The sequence below is a fragment of the Aspergillus glaucus genome (genome assembly GCF_001890805.1).
Source record: "Aspergillus glaucus CBS 516.65 unplaced genomic scaffold ASPGLscaffold_12, whole genome shotgun sequence".
Taxonomy (NCBI): Eukaryota; Fungi; Ascomycota; class Eurotiomycetes; order Eurotiales; family Aspergillaceae; genus Aspergillus; species Aspergillus glaucus.
In genome coordinates, this window is record NW_019170464.1 from 179,153 (window position 1) to 199,474 (window position 20,322).

General features: G+C 49.9%; 8 protein-coding genes across 8 annotated transcripts; 4 read left to right on the forward strand and 4 right to left on the reverse strand.

Moving 5' to 3' along the window:
• Positions 1 to 124: 124 nt before the first annotated feature.
• nemA (Nem1-Spo7 phosphatase catalytic subunit NEM1) lies at positions 125 to 1,723 on the forward strand (the record flags this gene model as incomplete). Its single annotated transcript, XM_022549084.1, has 2 exons — positions 125 to 1,532; positions 1,581 to 1,723. The coding sequence occupies 2 exons, from the start codon at positions 125 to 127 to the stop codon at positions 1,721 to 1,723; spliced, it is 1,551 nt and encodes a 516-aa protein (XP_022400064.1).
• Positions 1,724 to 2,137: 414 nt separating this feature from the next.
• On the reverse strand, positions 2,138 to 3,782 carry ASPGLDRAFT_47899 (alanine--glyoxylate transaminase). Its single transcript, XM_022546773.1, has 2 exons — positions 3,383 to 3,782; positions 2,138 to 3,291 (listed from the first exon to the last, which is right to left on the reverse strand). The coding sequence occupies exons 1-2, from the start codon at positions 3,664 to 3,666 to the stop codon at positions 2,220 to 2,222; spliced, it is 1,356 nt and encodes a 451-aa protein (XP_022400065.1). The 5' UTR covers positions 3,667 to 3,782; the 3' UTR covers positions 2,138 to 2,219.
• A 642-nt stretch (positions 3,783 to 4,424) lies between these two features.
• ASPGLDRAFT_47900 (vacuolar protein sorting-associated protein 29) lies at positions 4,425 to 5,369 on the forward strand. Its single transcript, XM_022546774.1, has 4 exons — positions 4,425 to 4,537; positions 4,596 to 4,610; positions 4,679 to 5,092; positions 5,143 to 5,369. Exons 1-4 carry the CDS (start codon positions 4,481 to 4,483, stop codon positions 5,257 to 5,259), a joined length of 603 nt encoding a protein of 200 aa, XP_022400066.1. The 5' UTR covers positions 4,425 to 4,480; the 3' UTR covers positions 5,260 to 5,369.
• Positions 5,370 to 5,598: 229 nt separating this feature from the next.
• On the forward strand, positions 5,599 to 7,048 carry ASPGLDRAFT_47904 (polyadenylate-binding protein). Its single transcript, XM_022546775.1, has 4 exons — positions 5,599 to 5,953; positions 6,043 to 6,299; positions 6,371 to 6,458; positions 6,516 to 7,048. Exons 1-4 carry the CDS (start codon positions 5,873 to 5,875, stop codon positions 6,666 to 6,668), a joined length of 579 nt encoding a protein of 192 aa, XP_022400067.1. The 5' UTR covers positions 5,599 to 5,872; the 3' UTR covers positions 6,669 to 7,048.
• Positions 7,049 to 7,053: 5 nt separating this feature from the next.
• ASPGLDRAFT_393817 (uncharacterized protein) lies at positions 7,054 to 8,132 on the reverse strand. Its single transcript, XM_022545072.1, has 2 exons — positions 8,057 to 8,132; positions 7,054 to 7,993 (listed from the first exon to the last, which is right to left on the reverse strand). The coding sequence occupies exon 2, from the start codon at positions 7,858 to 7,860 to the stop codon at positions 7,246 to 7,248; it is 615 nt and encodes a 204-aa protein (XP_022400068.1). The 5' UTR covers positions 7,861 to 7,993; positions 8,057 to 8,132; the 3' UTR covers positions 7,054 to 7,245.
• A 1,580-nt stretch (positions 8,133 to 9,712) lies between these two features.
• Positions 9,713 to 12,719, forward strand: ASPGLDRAFT_67046 (NEDD4 family E3 ubiquitin-protein ligase; the record flags this gene model as incomplete). Its single annotated transcript, XM_022549085.1, has 10 exons — positions 9,713 to 9,732; positions 9,793 to 9,815; positions 9,878 to 9,916; positions 9,985 to 10,090; positions 10,171 to 10,304; positions 10,391 to 11,564; positions 11,620 to 11,913; positions 11,974 to 12,111; positions 12,168 to 12,563; positions 12,620 to 12,719. The coding sequence occupies 10 exons, from the start codon at positions 9,713 to 9,715 to the stop codon at positions 12,717 to 12,719; spliced, it is 2,424 nt and encodes an 807-aa protein (XP_022400069.1).
• A 2,047-nt stretch (positions 12,720 to 14,766) lies between these two features.
• On the reverse strand, positions 14,767 to 16,854 carry ASPGLDRAFT_47909 (arylsulfotransferase family protein). The gene is made up of 3 exons (XM_022546776.1): positions 16,281 to 16,854; positions 15,087 to 16,211; positions 14,767 to 15,037 (listed from the first exon to the last, which is right to left on the reverse strand). Exons 1-3 carry the CDS (start codon positions 16,668 to 16,670, stop codon positions 14,822 to 14,824), a joined length of 1,731 nt encoding a protein of 576 aa, XP_022400070.1. The 5' UTR covers positions 16,671 to 16,854; the 3' UTR covers positions 14,767 to 14,821.
• Positions 16,855 to 17,311: 457 nt separating this feature from the next.
• ASPGLDRAFT_47910 (uncharacterized protein) lies at positions 17,312 to 20,126 on the reverse strand. Its single transcript, XM_022546777.1, has one exon. It carries the CDS (start codon positions 19,706 to 19,708, stop codon positions 17,423 to 17,425), a length of 2,286 nt encoding a protein of 761 aa, XP_022400071.1. The 5' UTR covers positions 19,709 to 20,126; the 3' UTR covers positions 17,312 to 17,422.
• Between the last annotated feature and the right edge of the window lie 196 nt (positions 20,127 to 20,322).

A 20,322-nucleotide genomic window follows, 5' to 3' on the forward strand; every position in this document is an offset into this window, starting at 1 on the left:
GATAAGATCAATCAGACGGTGAAACCTCGTGGCTGGAACTTCGCTGACGGTTAGCCTCTTTTCCGCGCTCTCCCTCTTTCTAGACACCTGCGCCAGCCGTGACGCTCATGGGCCGTGCTGGAAAATGAACTCGCTGAATATCCTTTCGTCTCGAGTCATTGGCCAGTCTTCCAATTCGAATCGCATCCGTCAACGCTCCCGATCGCAAGGAGACAACGTTCCACCATCCAAGAGTCCGCCGGACGATGTCGGAAAGCACCGGTCCTACAGCGACGACGAGGTTTCTTCGAATAACATTCTGGAAAAGCAGGATGGCGATATATCCGAATCGACCGAGGACATAGCCGATACTGTTGGGGGTCCTGTATTGGACGAGAAGTCGCCGTTACTGCTACGCGAATTCAAGAAGGACGGCCCATTGGCTACGAGAAGCACTCCAGGATCAATTGCGCAGCGTATATTTGATGCGATTACGGAAACAATCAAGTTCATTCTATCTACATTGGCGGCTCCAGGAGTCTTCGCGGCGCAATGCTTCCGAGACGATGACGGTCACTATTCCCCCATGGCTCCGGTACGAAAGCTCCGACGATCCATCGCAAGAGGCTCGCATAGAAAGAGGGCGAGTAAAGGCGGAGGCAAGCAAGGAGATGCGCGCAACCGTCGCAGTACACGGAAACCCAAGAGCCATATCCCACGAGAGTCGATCGCGTCGAGTACTTCTGAATCGGAAGGGAGCGTTGTGAAGGGTCTCACTTCTAGCGGCAAGAGTCGGACGTCTATTAAAGTGAACAATTCGGACCAAGCTTCGGAGGCCCCCCGTCGTTCAATTCGGATCAAATTGCACAACGAAGAAACCCTGCAGCGACAAAGACAACGTCGGAGCCAGAGCGCCGATCTGCGGCAACCATCGCATGATGGCGGTTCCCGGGCAGGGTCCGTCAGTCTGGATAGTATCAAGTCGCCCACGTCTCCATCGTCTTCCGTTCATCGCATCACCAAGTACCCACATGCACCCGCTCCCCCACGACCGCTGATTCCTCCACGTCTGCCTTCGTACACTGCGGCTCCGCGCAATGCCAAAATTCCGCAGAAGACTCTTGTTCTGGATCTCGATGAAACCCTCATACACTCGCTGGCGAAAGGTGGCCGCATGTCTAGCGGTCACATGGTCGAGGTCAAACTGTCAACACCCATGACCACCGCTCTCACGCCAGGCGGACCGCCCACGATGCTAGGACCGCAGCACCCTATTCTCTACTACGTCCACAAACGACCTCATTGTGATGACTTTTTGCGCAAAGTCTGCAAGTGGTTCAAACTGGTAGTCTTCACGGCCAGTGTCCAGGAATACGCCGATCCGGTCATTGACTGGCTGGAACAAGAGCGAAAGTATTTCCAGGCGCGATATTACCGTCAACATTGTACGTTTCGGAACGGGGCGTATATAAAAGATCTGAGCGCCGTGGAGCCGGACTTGAGCAAGGTGATGATCTTGGATAACAGCCCTATGAGCTATATTTTTCACGAGGGTACGTTCCTCCCCCATTCCTTGTACAAATTCAAGCTAACATAGCCAGATAACGCCATTCCAATCGAAGGTTGGATCAACGACCCAACAGATAACGGCCTACTTCACCTGATCCCGATGCTAGAAGCATTACAATACGTGACCGACGTCCGCGCCCTTCTTGCATTGCGCAGAGGGGAAGCAGAAGCATGATAATCGCGCATGATTTTTTATTCGTCCCTTTCCTGTAAAGATGGTTGGAAAAGAGCCATGATCGTATCATTTTATACCATACCCCCCCCGCTCACCATGCCCTCTCTGGTCATTATTAGTTTTGCTGCTGCTTTTATATTCCTTGCAATAAGTTGGCTTTTTTCTGTTCTGTTTTTTTTTTTTTTTTTTTTTTTTTTTTTTGATTGCATAGTGTTGTTTTACAGCATTTTGAGTGGCTGGAGAGGGTGATGCTGTTTGCTTATTTTTATATTCATCATCGTTGTTGCTTGTTAGCATAGTTTTGCAGTGGATGATATCAATTGACTGAATGATTGATGGGTTTTATTCGCTGGACAATCGTTTCCTTGGTAGATCCGATTTAATATTGATTCATGTATTCGTAATGCTTTGCTATTTACTTATATAACTCTTTTTTTTCTTTCTTTTTTCTTTCTTTCTTTTTTTTTTTTTTAATTACTTCTTTCTTTTCGCACGTTTACAGACCCTTGGCCTGCTTAGCCTCGGAGAAAGCCTCCTTGAGAGAAGCAATAGCCGAGTTAACGTGGTTGCGGTTGGGGTCAGTGACACTGACACCCATGTGACCGAAACGGATGTACTTGGTGGCAATCTCCTTGTGCAGACCGGCTGCGAAGATGACGCCGCGCTTCAGCAGAAGGGGCAGCACATCGGTGGGCAAGAGGCCCTCGGGCAGGTAGATGGCAGTCATGCCGTGGGCCTGGTTCTCAGGCTTAGGAGCAAGCTGCGACAGACCCAGCTCGGCGACGGCGGCCTTGACGCTGTCCGAGGCCTGGGTGTGGGTGGCGAAGCGCTCCGACAGCGGGCGCGAGGTGATCTGGGTCAGGGTGGTGTGGAGGGCGTGGACGAGCTGGGTGGAGGGAGTAGCGAAGTACGAGGGCTTGAGGTTCTCATAGTTCTGCATGACAGGCATCCAGTTGGCCATGGAGGCGTAGTAGGAGGCCGGAGGGGTCTGGCGGTTGCGGAAGCGGTCGATGGCGCGGGGCGAGGTCATGACGATGCTGAGTCCGGGCGGGCAGCCGATGGCCTTCTGGCTGGCGGTCAGGACGACGTCGATGTCCCAGGTGTCGAAGGCAATCTCCTCGCAGCCGACGGAGCAGACACCGTCGACGACGACGAGGGTCTCGGGGCTGACGCGGCGGACGAGCTCGGTGACACCCTTGACGTCGCTGAGGACACCGGTGGAGGTGTCGACGTGGGTGATGGTGAGGAGCTTGTAGGTCTTCTCCTTGAGGGCCTGCTCGATCTGCTCGAGCGAGGGGCGGTCTCCGATGGGGGCCTTGAGCTGGGTGGCGTTGGCGCCGTAGGTTTCCAAGCAAGCAGCGAACGAGTCGGCGAAGTAACCGGTGTGCAGGACGAGCGCGTTCTCACCCCTCTCGATCAAGTTGGAGGCGACCATGTCCCAGCCGAGGGTACCACTGCCGGAAACGACGAAGGGCTGAGCGGCGGGGTTGGAGGACTGGAAAAGTTTGCGAACGAGAGTCAAGGTCTCTCCGAAGGTCTTGACGAAGCCGGGAGCTGTGTGGGACTCACTGTTGACGTTAGCATCTTTCTTCTATGGTCCTTTCCTTTTGTCTTTGTCTTTTCTCGTCTTTCTTCATCTCTCGGTCGAAGGGTACTCACGCATAGTGGCCCATGGAGTGGAGGACCGCATCGTCGAACTCGATGGGACCGGGGATGAGGAGAGTCGGGTGAGGAGCTTGAGTGGACATGTTGGCAGCTGGTGATGATGATGTTGTAAAGAAAGAAGAGGTGGTTGTAGAAGAAGATTGTTGTGGATTATAAGAGGTGAGCGGTGGGAGGAGGGGCTTCTGGAATCTCTCGGTCGAAAACGGAGTGTTCAGTTCGGCCTCCGGATCCGACAGGTGCCTCGAGATCAAACTCAGGCGTTGGCGACTGTCGGGCATTCTCGTGGCTTTCGGTTTCGATTCCGAGGTATAAAATCCTTATAAAATATAATATCCAGGGCAGAGAATATGAAAATTTCCTTTTTGGGATAGGAATCACCGGCGCAAGATTGGCCCTGGTAAAGTGAGTGAAGAAAAGAAGTGAAAAGATCTCAGATATATCAAGGCATTTGCTCAATTCTATTTATATACAAACTGACTCTCTTTATGCAGTCTGAAGCATCCATTGTCTCCTTTTATGTCGGGATTAGTACATGCTCAAATGCCGGTTCGCATATCGTCCGAGTGAGAACTACGCACGTCCAAAGAGGGAAAAAAAAAAAAAAAAAAAAGAGGATTGACAATGGCCAATTCTCGCCCATGTTGAATGATAGCCTACTTGACTTTAACGGCATCACCCCGGCTATTCTTTAGCTAGTAGCTAGTATTCTTCGTTTAGAAAACTCCATCAAGTCGGTATCTCCGGACGGCGTTTGTATGCTATGTCCGTATTACGAATACCATGCATATTTGCAGACCACTGCAAGAACAGCACCAATTACTGTCCAATTGTGATAGTTTATGATATATTCTCTGACTTCTATTAGCTGGTTTCGTTAAATGCATTGCAGACACTTGCAGACCGACTGTTGTATCGTAAATACGTAGGGCTGCTATATCACGTGGCTGCTAGCTCCCCCCGCAAAGCTTCAATGGACGGACATCGTCTATTGACAGACTGCGGACTGCGCTTCTCCAGTTCTCCGTCCTACAATTATCCCTGGTCTATGTGGAATGCGCTCTTAAACCCTTTATCCACTGAATTATAATCAAGATGGCCTCTCGTCTAGTCCTGGTCATCGGTGACCTTTTCATCCCTGACAGAGCTCCCGTGAGTGGTGGCTTCGTGTTCGCTCCGTGAGTGAAGAAGGTCGCTGACTTGTCCCTAGGATCTCCCTGCCAAGGTGCGCGTCGCATTTCTTTTCTGAGTATTTCGCTATATATCTATGGCTATTCGATTGACACAATCCAGTTCAAAAAGCTCTTGACGCCAGGCAAGATCGGCCAGATCCTCTGTCTGGGTAACCTGACGGACCGCGATACCTTCGAGCTCCTCCGCGGAGCCGCCCCCGATCTACAATTAGTCAAAGGTGATTTTGATGTCGATTCGCCCAATCTGCCTCTCTCCAAGGTCGTCACACACGGTAGCCTCCGGATCGGTTTTACGCATGGCCACACCATCATTCCCTCGGGAGATGCGGACGCCCTACTCATCGCCGCACGTCAGATGGATGTCGATATCTTGCTGTGGGGAGGTACACATCGCTTCGAGGCGTTTGAGATGGAAGGTCGTTTCTTCGTGAATCCCGGAAGTGCTACCGGAGCCATGAGCACGGGGTATTGGCCTGAGGGAGAGGATCCTACACCCAGTTTCTGCTTGATGGATGTAAGTTTCGCGGAATACCTAAATGTCGCGCGCATACTGATCCTTTACAGATCCAAGGCGATGTGCTTGTGCTTTATGTCTATCAGCTCAAGACGGATGCCAACGGAGCCGAAACTGTTGCGGTCGAGAAGGTGTCTTTCCGTAAAAACGCCGTTCCCGCTTCATGAATTATGCCTTTGTTGTTCTCGCTCGATTGTATATATCCCAGACGTTTGCCCATGTTTATTTGATTCCAGCGTCGAGTTCTCGTCAGTAATACTAGATTTATGAATTGGCTCTTGCGTGTTCATTTAGCATTGTTGCCAGGTAGACAATATTCACTTATAATTCAACTTAAAGGCTACATTCCTAGCAAATAGTAGTGAATAAATATGCCATTGTTCGTCCTATATTCAATACTCAAGGCCGTGTTGATGACAAAAGCCGCTAAACCCAAACAGGCAACTGTGACTTTGGCGTCGATCCCAGTCGACATCACCGTTTTTTCCTGCTTGTAACTCCTTCACCTCCTCCAGGTGACAATTGCTTCTTATCTATATCTCAATTCAATTGGAGCCGCATTTGTTCTCTACTTGGTCGGATATTGTATTCTTCCAGACCAGAAGATCTTATCCGCGCGGCACGCTAGGCCAGACCAGCAGAAAGTCATCATTGCTTCTCCACCATTTCTTGCTCGGGGCCTTTCCCGACTCTGTGGATCAAATTAACTGGAATTTTCTTCTTTCTTTTATTCGAGAAAACCCCTAAATCCCTCTTTTTACTCTTTTTACCCTAATCAATATGGCGACGGAAGGGCAAGAGATCCAGGATGTGCCCGTGGAGGATACGAATCCCCAGCAGGAGGAGGGTGGTGATGATGAGGTATGCTTGCAATTCCAGTGCTTGCTGCTATCCCCATTTCCTTTCTATTATGCCCGGAAAGACATGTGCTAACAATCTCTTTAATATAGGAAGAAATCGCGGCGATGAAGAAGCGGGTAGCAGAGATGGAATCCGAGGCGGCAAAACTGCGCGAGATGCAATCCACCCTTGACCAACAGACGGAGAGCTTGGCAGAAAACAAAGAAGAGATCGATGCCCGGAGTGTTTTCGTCGGTAATGTCGATTACGCTGCTTCGCCCGAGGAGATCCAGGCGCATTTCCAGAGCTGCGGCTCGATAAACCGCGTTACGATCCTGTTGGATAAATTCACCGGCCAGCCTAAGGGGTATGTTTTGGATAATTGCGGATAACGGTATCATGGGGTGTTGGACGTGTGTTGACTGTTTCGTGCTATAGATACGCCTATGTGGAATTCGCGGAGCCTAGTCTCGTGGCCCAGGCACTTATCCTGAACGAGAGTGTTTTCCGTGGTAGAAATCTGAAGGTGAGTTCTGCTACGAGTCTCCGATATCGCTTCAGATATTAATATTGGTTCCACCAGGTTGTTCCCAAGCGAACGAATCTGCCCGGTATGGCTCGGGGACGTGGTCGGGGAGGCTTCCGGGGACGTGGCTATGGCCGGGGAGGCTTTGCACCTCGCGGATACCGTGGAGGCGGCTATCGGGGTCGCGGTCGAGGCTACGCACCGTACTAATCGGGCCCAAACCCGTGCATTAACTCTTACGCCAAGACTGCGTGCATAAGGATGGGGCAAACTAGAGAAAAGAGGGCGGCTTCAAGAGGAGCAAAAATGCTCTCCCCAGTGCACAAGCGGCTACTTCGTTGGATTGTTTCTTTGGAGTTAAGGGAGGCTGGGGTGTTACTGTACGATAAAACCACTATCAAGCAGCAGACTGAGGAACGACATGGATGGATTGATATCAGAAGTTTTGCTTTCTTTATTTTCTGTGATATCATATTCTTATATTGGCATTCATACTATTGGGACAGAATCGTTCATCCAGATTACCCGTACTCCAAATTGTCTTGAGCGTCTACTTTAATAGATACATAAAATACCCGTGGGAGTACAAGTTTTACTTTCCTGGCCTTCAAGTACGATGTCTTTTGGCCCATAACTTCGTAGATTTAATTTATATATTACCTACTTAGTTTGTCAAAGGCAGAAACATGACCAGAGCACCTCACAGTCCTTATCAAACTCCGAGAAACACAGTGCCCCAGTTAAACGCCATAGAAATCCATGGAAGCCATGTCAAGAGAAGAAAAGGTTACCCTAAGCGACTCCCCCACCTTTCAGCAACAAGGTCATCGAGCGCAGCGCACTCGGCCCAAACTCCATTTGCTGAATGCAAAAGCCCGGCAACAAGTCCAGTCCCCGCCTCCACAAGTGGTGCGCCATAAATACCTTCCATTATTTGCGGACTCCTCGTACCAAAAATATTGAAGAAGGTGCTTTGTTTCCACTCGTCAGCGGGGATGTCAGTAATTGGGCGTGCAGGTTTCTCGAGGGCTTTTCCCAAACACAGGAAGGACAGCAAGCCTGTGTTCATGCCGTCGGCTTCGAACCATGTCCCGGGGGTTATGTCGGAAGATAGAGCTAGGCGTCTGGGTGGCTCAGCTTGGAAGTATGTGTTGTTAGTGAACCGGTGGGAATTGGCAGGCGTGAGCTGCACCATTGCTGTATCTAGTTCTGGATGTCGTTTGATAATATCCCCGATTTTGTCACCGTGTGGCGCGGGGTGGAACACCTCTTGTGTGTCCGGAAAAGCATGGCTTGCCACTGTGATACACTGGGTATCTCCTTTTCGCAAAAAAATGCCAGATGTCATGGGTCGAGAGTCTGCAGCAGGTGCGGTTGAAACTCTCATGCCTGGACTGAACATACCCCATTCAGGCTCATGGATGTAATTCGTTGCATCTTGAGGAAGCAGACCTGCGGGATACTGGCTTGGGTCTTCACGCTCGCGCGTCTGATCTCGCGTGGAGTTGAAAAACGAGTCCGAAGCATGATGATAACTATGTAGTCAGTCGATTAGTCACAATATTCAACAACGAACTAGTTACGTGGATATTCACGACCATCATCACTAACGAGCTCAACCACAATAGCAGCCGGCATAAAGTTGATTCGTCGGACGTTGGCCAGTTTCGAAAGGGCGTGAACTACGCTGGCAATCTGTGACTTCGTTGGGCTTTCTTTCTTGCTCCAGGAGATTTCAGGACATGGGTCTGGGATGCTAGGGTAGCAGTACGGATACAACCCATACACGCACACCCGCTCTTCCTGGCCTCGGGCATAGAAGCGGCCTGGCATACAGGCGACAGTTAGCGGGATGGGGGTTGGTGGATCGGGGTTTTCGATGACTAGGAGCCATTCGTAGAAGGATATGCGCCCTGTGTTGTATTTTTCAATAATGTGTCCTGATTCTGTACGCGTGCTGTGCCAGAACTTTTGGTTATCGTCGTCCAAGAGAGAAAATGGAGCATTGTCGTTGACATGACGAACACCAAAGCCCATCGGGCCCTGCCATCGTGAAGGTGAATCTGGTTTTGGGCTTTGAGTAAGACCTGGATAGACGTTCACGTAGGCTGGGGTACTCTGCAGCTCTTGGACACTGGGCGAGTGTCTCGCAGTTTTCTAGCTGAGAGTCACGGCCATGTTTACAGTGGATAAGTTAGCAAAGGATGTAGGTGACGAGGAGAAGAAGAGAAGACGAGGTAATGAATCATAGGGCTGGAATCGACCAGGACCAATGCAGTAAGCGGTCTACGAAAAGGGAAATCATGAAGCCTAAGTCGATAGTCTGTATACTCCGTACAAGCGAATAACTACTACGAGTACATAATTAGTGATAGTAAATGTAATGTGAAAACAATGGATTGAAGGTTCTAGAAAAGCTTATAGGGCACTAGTTATTCGAGTGAGGTATATAATTGCAGAGCTCGGTCAACCATGCTTATAGCCTCCTGACTAACCCGGCGACCAAAACGGCCGAACCATTTGTCTTCTCTCACTTTCTCTCTCGGTTTTCATCCCTCTCATCTCTCCCACTCAAACTCTTCATCTATCTCAGTTCTTTTTATTGCCTGAATTACTGCTACTACACAACTACAGAACAACAACTACTACAGAGCACAGCTGCTACTCCGGCTACTCCGCCCAGCGCCCCTCGCTAAGCGCCTCATTGGCGGCAGTTCAACGTCAGGACTGCTGGACCAGTAGTTAGTGTGCTCAGCCCCCTCCAAGAGAGTCCGCGCCGCTTCTTCTTCTTCGTTCTCGTTTCCTTTTCTCTCCGTCTTCTCTCACTCTCTATTATCTTTCTATCTTCCGATATCTACATTTTCGCCTTTTTTGAGTGTCACTTTGTTCGTTCTCGTCGCCCACTTCAGATCGGGCGAGATCTCCTGATTTACCGACTCGGCATTCTCGCGGCCGTCGGTTTGTCGTTTTCGCTGGCCGTCAAATCAGCCCTTCAGGCGTTAAATGACGATCTCTTCTAAGACATAACCCACCCGATCGATTCGACCCATTCCTCGGTCCTTTCTTCCCCGCCCATACCATCGTCGCCTTGCCTTTCCCCGTCCGAATACTAGCAGCACTCAGAGGTGTGTTCTGTTCTTTTGCCGGACAGCAGAGGTGGATGCGCACGCCGCAGTTTCCCCGCTAGGCTTGCCTTGATCGGCCCTTTTGCTCTCAGAGGTGTGGTACTGTGAGCGTTTCCCGTGTGGCACAGAATGGGCTCCAATCTACCTGCGTACGTGCTTCACTTCCTTTCTTTTCTAGTCGGGTCCAATCTAACGGATGATGGTTACAGCCAGCCGAATCTACGGCTCACAAGTAAGCAAAACCAACTAACTGTCCTCAAAACCATCAACGGAGAAGCTGACTCGACTCCGCAGTTATCGCGGCGGATGGGTTATACAAACGCGATGTATTCCGTACGTCTGGTTCCTTTGATAATCGACCTGCATTGTTCCTCCTTTGTCGGCTGACCAAATCATTGTAGGATTTCCCGATCCGTTTGCCGTGGCCACCGTCGGGGGTGAGCAAACCCACACGACATCTGTGATCAAGAAAACGTTGAACCCATACTGGAATGAGATGTTCGACCTGTATGTCATACCCATCTACTCTCTCGAGAATTATAACCCTAGCAGTTATAAGCTGACCGTCGTCAATCTTCAATGTGCAGCCGGGTCAACGAAGACAGTATCCTTGCCATCCAGATTTTCGACCAGAAGAAGTTCAAAAAGAAGGATCAGGGTTTCCTTGGTGTCATCAACGTGCGGATGGGAGATGTGATTGATGTACAAATGGGTGGTGATGGTGCGTCATTCTGTTCGCAAATCACCCCATGTCTATTTTTAAGCTAACCTTTGCGCGCCTTTTTTTTAAATTTTTTTTTTATTCAGAAATGCTCACGAGAGATCTGAAAAAGTCAAATGATAACCTAGTCGTGCATGGAAAGCTCATCATCAACCTCTCCACCAATCTATCTACACCGAATCCCACTCAACAAAATGGTCGGTCACAAATTCCGTCCTCATCATCGACCGGACTCGTCCCGCAGGTCACGGCATCCTCACATCCCATTGCTGGCGATCCGTCCTCAGCGGCCGCGTCGAGTGCGTCTCTGAATCAGCGCATGTCGTCGGCCACAAGGCCATCGAGCCTAGTGGTTCCCGTCAACGGAGCTGTGCAAAACCCCCACAGCCAAAGTTCCCGCACTACCAACCTCAGTTCGTTCGAAGATCAGCAAGGACGTTTACCTACCGGGTGGGAACGTCGGGAGGACAACCTGGGCCGAACCTATTATGTTGATCACAATACCCGGACGACCACCTGGCAGAGACCATCGCATAACTATAATGAACATGCTCAGCGCACTCAGCGGGAGGCCAACATGCAGCTTGAGCGTCGGGCCCACCAGAGTCGGATGTTACCGGAGGATCGGACTGGCGCGAGTTCGCCGAACTTGCAGGAGCACCAGGCTCAAACCCCACCGGGCGGCAGTGCTAGCGCTGTCTCCATGATGGCCACGGGCGCCACCACTGCAGGCACTGGTGAGCTTCCGCCAGGATGGGAGCAACGGTCGACCCCCGAGGGACGGCCCTATTTCGTTGATCACAACACGCGGACCACGACATGGGTTGATCCCCGACGACAGCAGTACATTCGCATGTACGGACAGAATGCAGGTGGAAACAACACCACGATTCAGCAGCAGCCGGTGTCTCAATTGGGGCCGCTGCCCAGTGGCTGGGAAATGCGTCTGACCAACACGGCTCGTGTCTACTTTGTGGATCACAACACCAAGACGACCACATGGGACGACCCTCGTCTCCCATCGTCCTTGGATCAGGGTGTTCCTCAGTACAAGCGGGACTTCCGACGCAAGCTGATTTACTTCCGCTCGCAGCCCGCTCTGCGCATCATGTCCGGCCAGTGCCATGTTAAGGTGCGCCGAAACAACATCTTTGAGGACTCGTATGCCGAAATTATGCGGCAAAGTGCCTCGGATCTGAAGAAACGTTTGATGATCAAGTTTGACGGTGAAGATGGTCTGGACTATGGTGGTCTCTCTCGGTATGGATTCTTTCAGGTCTCTTGGGGATTTTGGTTGCTAACCAGTTTCGTGCAGTGAATTCTTCTTCCTTCTTTCCCATGAAATGTTTAACCCCTTCTACTGTCTTTTCGAATACTCCGCCCACGATAATTATACCCTGCAGATCAACCCTCACTCCGGCGTGAACCCAGAGCATTTGAACTACTTCAAGTTCATTGGTCGCGTTGTGGGTCTGGCTATCTTCCACCGTCGTTTCCTTGATTCGTTCTTCATCGGTGCGTTCTATAAGATGATGCTCCGAAAGAAGGTGACGCTTCAGGATATGGAGGGTGTTGACGAGGACTTGCACCGCAACTTGACATGGGTCCTGTAAGTTTAACCAATATCTGCATTCTATAGAGAACTAGATTACTGACAATAATCTTACAGGGATAATGATATCGAGGGTATTATTGAGCCTAATTTTGCCGTTGATGATGAGAAATTCGGAGAACGTCGGACTATTGATCTGTTGCCCGGTGGTCAGGACCTTCCCGTCACCAACGAGAACAAGGCCCAATATGTTGAGTAAGTTTTGTGCCCTAGTGATGGATTTCAATAAGCTGGTTCTAACTATGTCTCAGGCTGGTTACGGAATGGAAGATCAAGAAGCGTATTGAAGAGCAGTTCGATGCGTTCATGTCTGGCTTCAACGAACTCATCCCGGCCGACTTGGTCAATGTGTTCGATGAACGCGAATTGGAGCTGTTGGTCGGAGGTATTGCGGATATTGATGTGGAGGACTGGAAGAAGCACACGGACTACCGTGGCTACCAGGAACAAGATGATGTTATCCAGAACTTCTGGAAGATCGTCCGCACCTGGGATGCGGAGCAGAAGTCTCGTCTCCTTCAGTTCACCACCGGTACCTCACGTATTCCGGTCAACGGTTTCAAGGATCTCCAAGGTTCTGATGGGCCCCGACGATTTACGATTGAAAAGTCGGGAGATCCTGGTGCATTGCCCAAGTCGCATACCTGGTATGTATTTTCTGTCTATGTTTTATGTTGCACATTGGCTAACATGAATTTTACAGCTTCAACCGACTGGATCTCCCTCCATATAAGACGCATGATGCTCTTGAGCATAAGATGTCTATTGCCGTGGAGGAAACCTTGGGATTCGGCCAGGAGTAAAAGGTTGGAATCGGAATATACTGCATACTACCATCGTCCATCTTTCTTCATGACAATCGTTGCCGGCAAGATCTTTCATCCAGCGGTTATTTGTTCGATCGATCACATTTTGGTGTCTTCTTCCTTTTCCATTCTCCTCTACCTTTACTGTGCTTCCATTAGCTGGGACAAAAATGCGACACGCAGATGGGCATGAATCTTCTTCGCTTTCCGTTTTCTTTTTTTCATTTTGCGCCGGCGGAGTTTGTATATACTGTATTATTTTGCTGTACGGGTTTTGAGAAGCCTGAGCCATTATCGATTGGAATGGAATTGTTTAACCAAGCAATTATCAGTATTCTGAATTCTACAGTGAATGGGTGTTTTTATGAAAGCATGCAATGTTTTATCTTCCTAGCTCCCCATTTCCCTGCAACCATTCATTTCCCAACTCCATACCATTCTCATCATCACCACTATGATCATTGCTACCATTATCACTTCCTGCTAGTATTCCCAAGGTCAAAGAAATGACGGAACTTCAAGTAGGTTTTTTTCGCAAATCAATTTCTATCTATCTAAAACAACACCAAGCCAGATACGGCTTTATCTCGACAGATACTGGGCTCGTGGCGATTAGATGGCTAGACAACAAGGGCGACTTTGAATCGACTGTAATCCTGTGGAATGCAAGCGGGACAGCCGATGGCGTTGCGCTTTCCTAACATCAAACATCTATCACACTACTCAAGACGAGCCTCATAAAACCCAACCTCAAGTTTCTCTGGGTAAAAGACACTAAAGACCCTAGAGATGATAAACAGACATGCTCGTGAAGAAAGTTCCTCTCGGTCATTTTGAACGGCAATCGCAGAAGCTTACACACCAGCCCCGAGGATCTAAATTCAAGCATTACAGGCCATCGATGTAACCAGCCTGGACCCTGAATGGTCAGAAAGCAGCGTCGCGTATAACGGCACTAGTCGAATCGGGAAGAAACAGACCTGTGCGAATATATTGAGCACAAGACATACCACATGTGGGAGGTCGCTCCCCGCCTCTTGAACATGCGATGTATCACATTATCTGCTCGGTGGGCAAAAAGGAATGGGTTTTTGGTACATGGCCATTACAACTTCTATGACAAAGATATTATGAGGATCCAAGAGGGATGACAGAGGCAACAAATCAGCAGAAGGGCGACAGAAGTCTAAAACCCTAGGACACTTCAACCAACATTTGGACTTCCATTTTACGGGAAACTGTTCTCCCTTGAAATCACAGTCGGTGCTAAAACATCACTCAAATCGATTGATCCTTAATCTTCTATACAGTGATCCAATCGATACCCAGAATGTCAGATTTTACTCGCTACGTACGAAACACTATAGCACATGGGGGAGGCATAGTCGATGTATATTGTTCATCAAGCGAGCAGACACTTGAAATCCACTGACCCCCAAGACGAGGTTGGTTGGATTCTGGGGAACCCAGTTTATTTGGAGTCCCTCTTATCTTATGATTTAGATGGCCAGTATAAACCCAACGCCGGAAGGATCATGGATTCCAATTTGATTACAGAGGTTGCGGAACGAGCAACATTTAATTTTGTCTTTGGGCCAATGCACACCATCGAGATTACCGTATACGAGTCAACAGTTCACAATCGCCAGCTCCTTTCAGCAAAAAGAGAATATTTGAAAGCAAGTGTTCATTTACAGAGATCATGAGCTGGCGTCAGCCACGACTTGCAGTCGGGGTATACGCTCTGACACTAGTCTACGAAGTTCAAGTCCGAACTGAGACTGTCTGAGACATCCCTAAACCTGCCCAGTGAGCGAAAAGCAACGAGGACTGCAGTAAGCACTGGGACAAAAGGCGTATGTACGCAAGTAAAGACGCAAGAGAGCAGAGAGCTAGGTTGGTTGATATAAATACAGCACCTAGAATATAAAACTAAGCATCACAATGCAATGCAATATGTATTATATCGATATCTATATGCAATATCATATGTCAATATAACCAATATATAATACACACTTGAACAAGATGATGATAATATGATGAAAACGGGTATCATAACGCCATGACGAAACCAAAAACCAGAACCAAGGACTAGGTTACTTCCGATACGATCGATATGATCGGTACCGATATCGATCCATGACACCCCATACGAACCGCCGACAATACGCGTACATCCCCATCACTTGTCTTTTGTACTTCCATGCGGCTGCTAGGAGAGCTCCTGCCATGCATGCTGCAATGAGTAGTTGCTGGAAGCCGTCGCCGTCTGGTTCGGCGTTGGCGGGGAATGGAGTTGTGATATCGGAGATCTAGATCGTCAGCTTTATACTTTTCTATATCCAGTAAATGGGGACTTACGGCAAAAACCCTGGTATACCCCAATTCCTCCCCCTTGTAATCCACCGCAGCAACCCGGTAGAAATATCCATCAACAGTCGCATCCGGTGCCAACTCAAGACGCGTCTCAAATCCCTTCTTCGGCTCGTAGCCAAGTGTTTCGAAATCCCCTAACGCACGATTTGTAGTTTGCTGCAAGAGCCAGCCAGCAATCTCCGTAGCGCCGTTCCAGCTAACGTATACTGCACGCGAGGACTTCTCAGCATTTACCGCAACAGACGGTGGCCAGCTAGGCTTGCCAACCCAGTTGGCTTTCTGGGCACGGTAGGACTTAATCCATCCGAACCAGAAGAACATTGATGGGCCGTAGTGCGCGTCGCAGAGGACTTCGGTCCCGTCGGTGCTGAACTCCGTATATGCGGATGGTTTGCCCCAGCCGATGAAGACGTTGCCTGTTCGTGGTAGGACTTGCATGTTACCCTGGGAATGACTGCTAAAGCGTCCCGGGCTGTGGTAGACGTGCAGGGTGCGGGCGGTCCAGTTGTCGAAATCCAGCTCGATCATTAAGCCGCGGGTATGGTCGGCGGTCTTTTCGTGTTCGTTTGCGCCGTTGTCCAATAGCGTGATGATTCGATCCGAGTGCCAGCGTGCGTCGTGTTGCCAGGTGAATCCAGTGGCCGAGCCGTCATCGGACAGATCTTTGAACATGTTGCGTTTGCCGCCAAGGACCCAGAGTACCTCCCCTGTTGCGCTAATGCAGGTCACTGAATGCATGTAGCGGGACGACGCGAGATACGATCCATCGGCTCGTTTCTCAACACTATTGATATGATAGTAATCGTAGGCCCCGGCTTGGTGTGGCGCATACCCCTTTTCTCCAATGTCGAAGTACGAATCGTCCAGATTGTAGTAATCGCCGGCGCTCCATTGGAAAATCAAGTCGCCCGTTTCGATATCGATTTCCTGAAAGATACCCTCATAGATCCAACCATTTCCCGATTTCCCAGCGGGGGTGAGATCTGTCTCCACGAGATCGTAAATAGTCATCAATGCCGTCCCTTCATCGGTAATTTTGAAATCGTGAACATCACCGTGCAAACCATTGGCAGGGAAAACGACATGGGCCACGTCGTACGATGAATTTAACTATTATAACCTACATTAGCCAATGCGGAGATTAAACCACGCGACAAAAAGCCAAGATTTTTTACGTACCATGTAGTATGACCCCAAGCCTCTCGTTCCATCATCCTTCCCCACCCAAAACGTTAGGTAATCCTGGTCTCGATACCGCTGGACATTCAAGTCCATAATCATGCCATAGTCCTTTTCGACCCAGACGAGGTTTCCGCGATTATCGTAGATTAACGGCCCCGGCTCGGGATAGAAATGGCCGCGCGGACTGAGCAGAACATAACCGTCTTCGCAACGGGGATCCCATCGCAGGAGATTCACCTCTGGCGGCGCAATGCTAAACGAATGGAAGGGGGTGGTCGGGTGGGCGCCCAATAAGCCGAATTCGTACAGGAAACTGTGCCAGGAGAAGAAAGCGGAGGCGAATTGGAGGTGCAAGAGGCAAAGGAGGACGAGTGATATCACTGACATGACCGGTTTAGAGAGGAATGAAGAGTGAGAGGGGGACAGGAGAGGAGAAACAAGAAGATCATTCTTCTATCCCGTTTCTTTCGCGTTTCCAGTCCGAGCGTTTCTCTCGTCCTTGCTGAAAAGAATTTAACCCGGATCGGGAGGCCATGATGGAGTAGGATGATGAATACATAATCGGGGGGGTGGCTCGGCTTCGGGGTTATTTCGGATGTAGATTCCAGATAAGGAGAAGGAGGCGAATTGGACAGAGAATTGGAGAAATTGATGAAGATAGCAGTGGATTTGGACGAGGATGAGGAGTTGAAGATAGAGAGAGAGAAAAAGAGAAAGAAGAAAGAAGAGTGAAGCTAGTCAGAAATGAATACGAAGTCACGTTACTCTACAGCCTTGCAGGCATCTAGCATTCGCTAAAGTACGACATGTGATCTACAGTAAGAAATGCATGTACATAGTGGTGGATATTTAATTCATATTCCAGTATCAAACGCCGTGAAAGAATCATTCATATCATCAATCCATCGACATCCCCAGGGCTTCAATCCCTCAGGTGCTCGGAAAACCATTCGGCAGTCAATTTGAATGCACAGAAATCCGTCTTCGCGGTAATTACAAACATGTCTCCTTTATCAGAGGAGAGTGAGAAAAAAAAAAAAAAAAAAAAAAAAAAGGAAAAATAGAGGCAAGGAAACGCCATTACAAGACATAAAAATGAAGGTTCTAGCCCTCCACAGAAAAGAAAAGGGAAAAGGAATTCACTTCCGACCGTAACCATCTTTCCCCTTCGACGGACTACTGTCCGGACTCAGTTGGGGACTGACAAAGCTCACGTGCTTTTCCTCTTTGTTGTTACCACTGTCCAGCGCGGTCGACGAAGAAATGAACCGGTCATTCTTCTTTTTCTTGTTTTGGGAACGAGGGTGACTCCCACGTCGCAACGGTTTTGGCAGAGGCGCCGCTGTGGGCGCCGAATTCGCCAGTGACGGAGGACCACTCTTGGGTTCTGTGGCGGCTGCCGTGGTCGTCTCATCGTCATATTCCACGTCGATGTGACTGAAGTCTTGGCCGTCATCGTCTTCTGCTTCCGACGAACTAGGTCCAGGACTGCCAGTAGTATCCGATCTGGCATCGCCATCATCGTCATCATCGCTCACCAAGCTGGGAGCTTGGTTGGATTCAACAGTGTGGGGGCTAAGATTCGCCGTCAGATCCATTCCGTCAACGTTATCTTCCATGGTCGAAGATGGCGTGGATCCATAGGAAGAGATATAAGAAGCTCCCGTTCGCACGGGTGTCAATGTCTCTAATGGCTGAGGTTTGCGTGCATCGCGACTGGTACTGGGTTGATGAGATGCACCCACCGTACGCATGGGCTGTCGACCTCCACGAGCCTCCGACATGCTTGCATTCAGGTCTGTCGACGATGGAGGCGGGACAAGGTTCTCATCTTCCGACCCTTTGTCATTTTCATCGCCAGAAGAGTAGGCCTCGAGATCAATTGTGGCCTTGGCCTCATCAACTAACTGGCCGAGATCGACCCCAATGCCCTGATGCTGCATCAAAGAAGATAGATGAGGGGTAATCGGTGAGGCGAGGAACGAACATGAAGTTTGGTTCGCCATTCCCGGTGTACGCCGGTTACCTTCTGAAAGAGAACGAATGTGAGCATTGCGAGGTGTTTCCACCATGGATGAGGATGGTAGGCGGTTTGACTCGGATCGCTTCCGAGGTGTCGCCGCGTTCTGTGCAGCAGCAGTTGCTGTTGCAGGAGTAGTAGCGCTAGACTGAGAAGATTCAATCACATGCGCTGACCGTACCAGAGGATGGACATAACCGGGAGCGGCTGCAGGGCCGCTGGACGTCTCCGTCTTGACCTCCCCAACCATCGCACCGGCTTGGTCCACCTCGACTGGCTCACCGGAAGCCACGGCAGCGGCATCATGACTGGCAAAGTTGCGATTGTGAGCGATACGACAATGGTTGATGAATCCCTGAGTGCTAGAGAAGTTGTCTCGTCGACAATCCAAGCAGACCAGCTTGACCATCACGCCATCCGACTTTCGCCGGATAATCATGGGACCAGCCCGTTCCCTAACAGGGGGGCAACCATTTGCCAGAGCCTGCAGCTTCGCACCACTGGCAGAGCCGCGTTGAGGTCGAGATTTGGTTAAAGCAGAATAGTCGCCGGAAGTACCACGTGTAGAACGACCTTCGAAGGGGGTTGCGCCAATAGTGGTTGCGCCTGGCATGGAAGAAGCAGCACCCCAAGGTGTTCCAGCGTCGATGTGACCACCGTCGAATCGAGGATCGGGAAGCAACCATCTGGCGTAGTGATGAGAGTAGGGCCCATCTGTGACACCCCACGGAGCAGGCGACGACGGTACCGGTCCATTTCCAGGAGGGCAGACCGCCATGCCTGTCCCGTTGGCCAACGAGGGCGACAAACCTGCGACTTGCGAACCGGGATAGGGAATCTCAGAGCAGCGACGCAACTGTTCCAACGCGACTTGACATTTGGCGAGTTCCTGGTCGATCAAACGTAATTCGTTGTGTTTGAGCAGCACTTCCAGACTCAGTTGGGCTTCCAAAGTCTCTTGTAGCTTGTCGACGTTGACACTCTTAGTATGCGATGCGACCGGGGGTGAGGGCTGGTGATGGGGCTGTTCAGCGTATTGGGAGACGGAACTCTGCGACGATGGCGACAAGGGAGCGACCGGCGCATTGGTAGTGTTAGCGCTGGGGTCGCGATCGCAACATAACCTGGTTGGCGCGGGAGTGTCGGGCGCATCGGGAGAGGGGGAACGCTTTCGCTTCAGTTGTGAGTTTGGATTGTTGAAAGACAGAGGGAGACTATTTTGTAGAGGAACGCCATGCGAGGCGCAAGATGGTGGAGTTGCGAGCATTGAGAGGGAGTGGTTGTTATGGTCGGTGATGTTGTTATGACTGTTGTTGGTGTTGTTGTTGTTGTGGTCTTTGCTGGGAATGGTATGGTTGGTGATGTCGCCTCCAAGAACTGAGGACCAGGGGAGCAGACGAAACATCCATGCGAAGAGGAAGTAGAAGGATTAGAGGCAGAGGCTAGTCGTATTTATAGTCATGAAGAGAGCAAACAGTAAAGAAGTAGCAAAGTAGTAAAAAAGAAGTAGGGGAATTGCGACCGTGGAGGACAAAGAGGTCAGGTGATATCAGAGGGAGATAAGTTCGAGATGAGATGACAAACAAAGCGATTATAATATATGACAGGTCTGATGGAATAGATGTAATAGAGAGAGAAGACACAGATACAATAGAGGACAGAGCGATAGAATCTGGAGTAGGGAAGATGAGCGATCCACGGATGGCCTGAGAGGAGGTGGCGTAATCGCTGAATCAGCGTTTAGATGACTCAGCTATAGGGTACAGAGTATCGTGTACTGATATATTTACTGGTAGAAATCAATAGCAAACAGTAGAAATAATGGGAAGACAGAAAACAGAAGAAAAAGAAAGGAGAAGAGAGAGCGAAACACACTCCCAAACTAAATATAACGAATCGAAGACGATCGCCTCAACCGGATGGAAGACACCAAGAAGTCAAACGGATGCCTGCGTGTCTCCACTCTCCAGTTCCGCTGTCCAATGGCCACTGACCGGATCGCTCCCCATTCGTCGATCC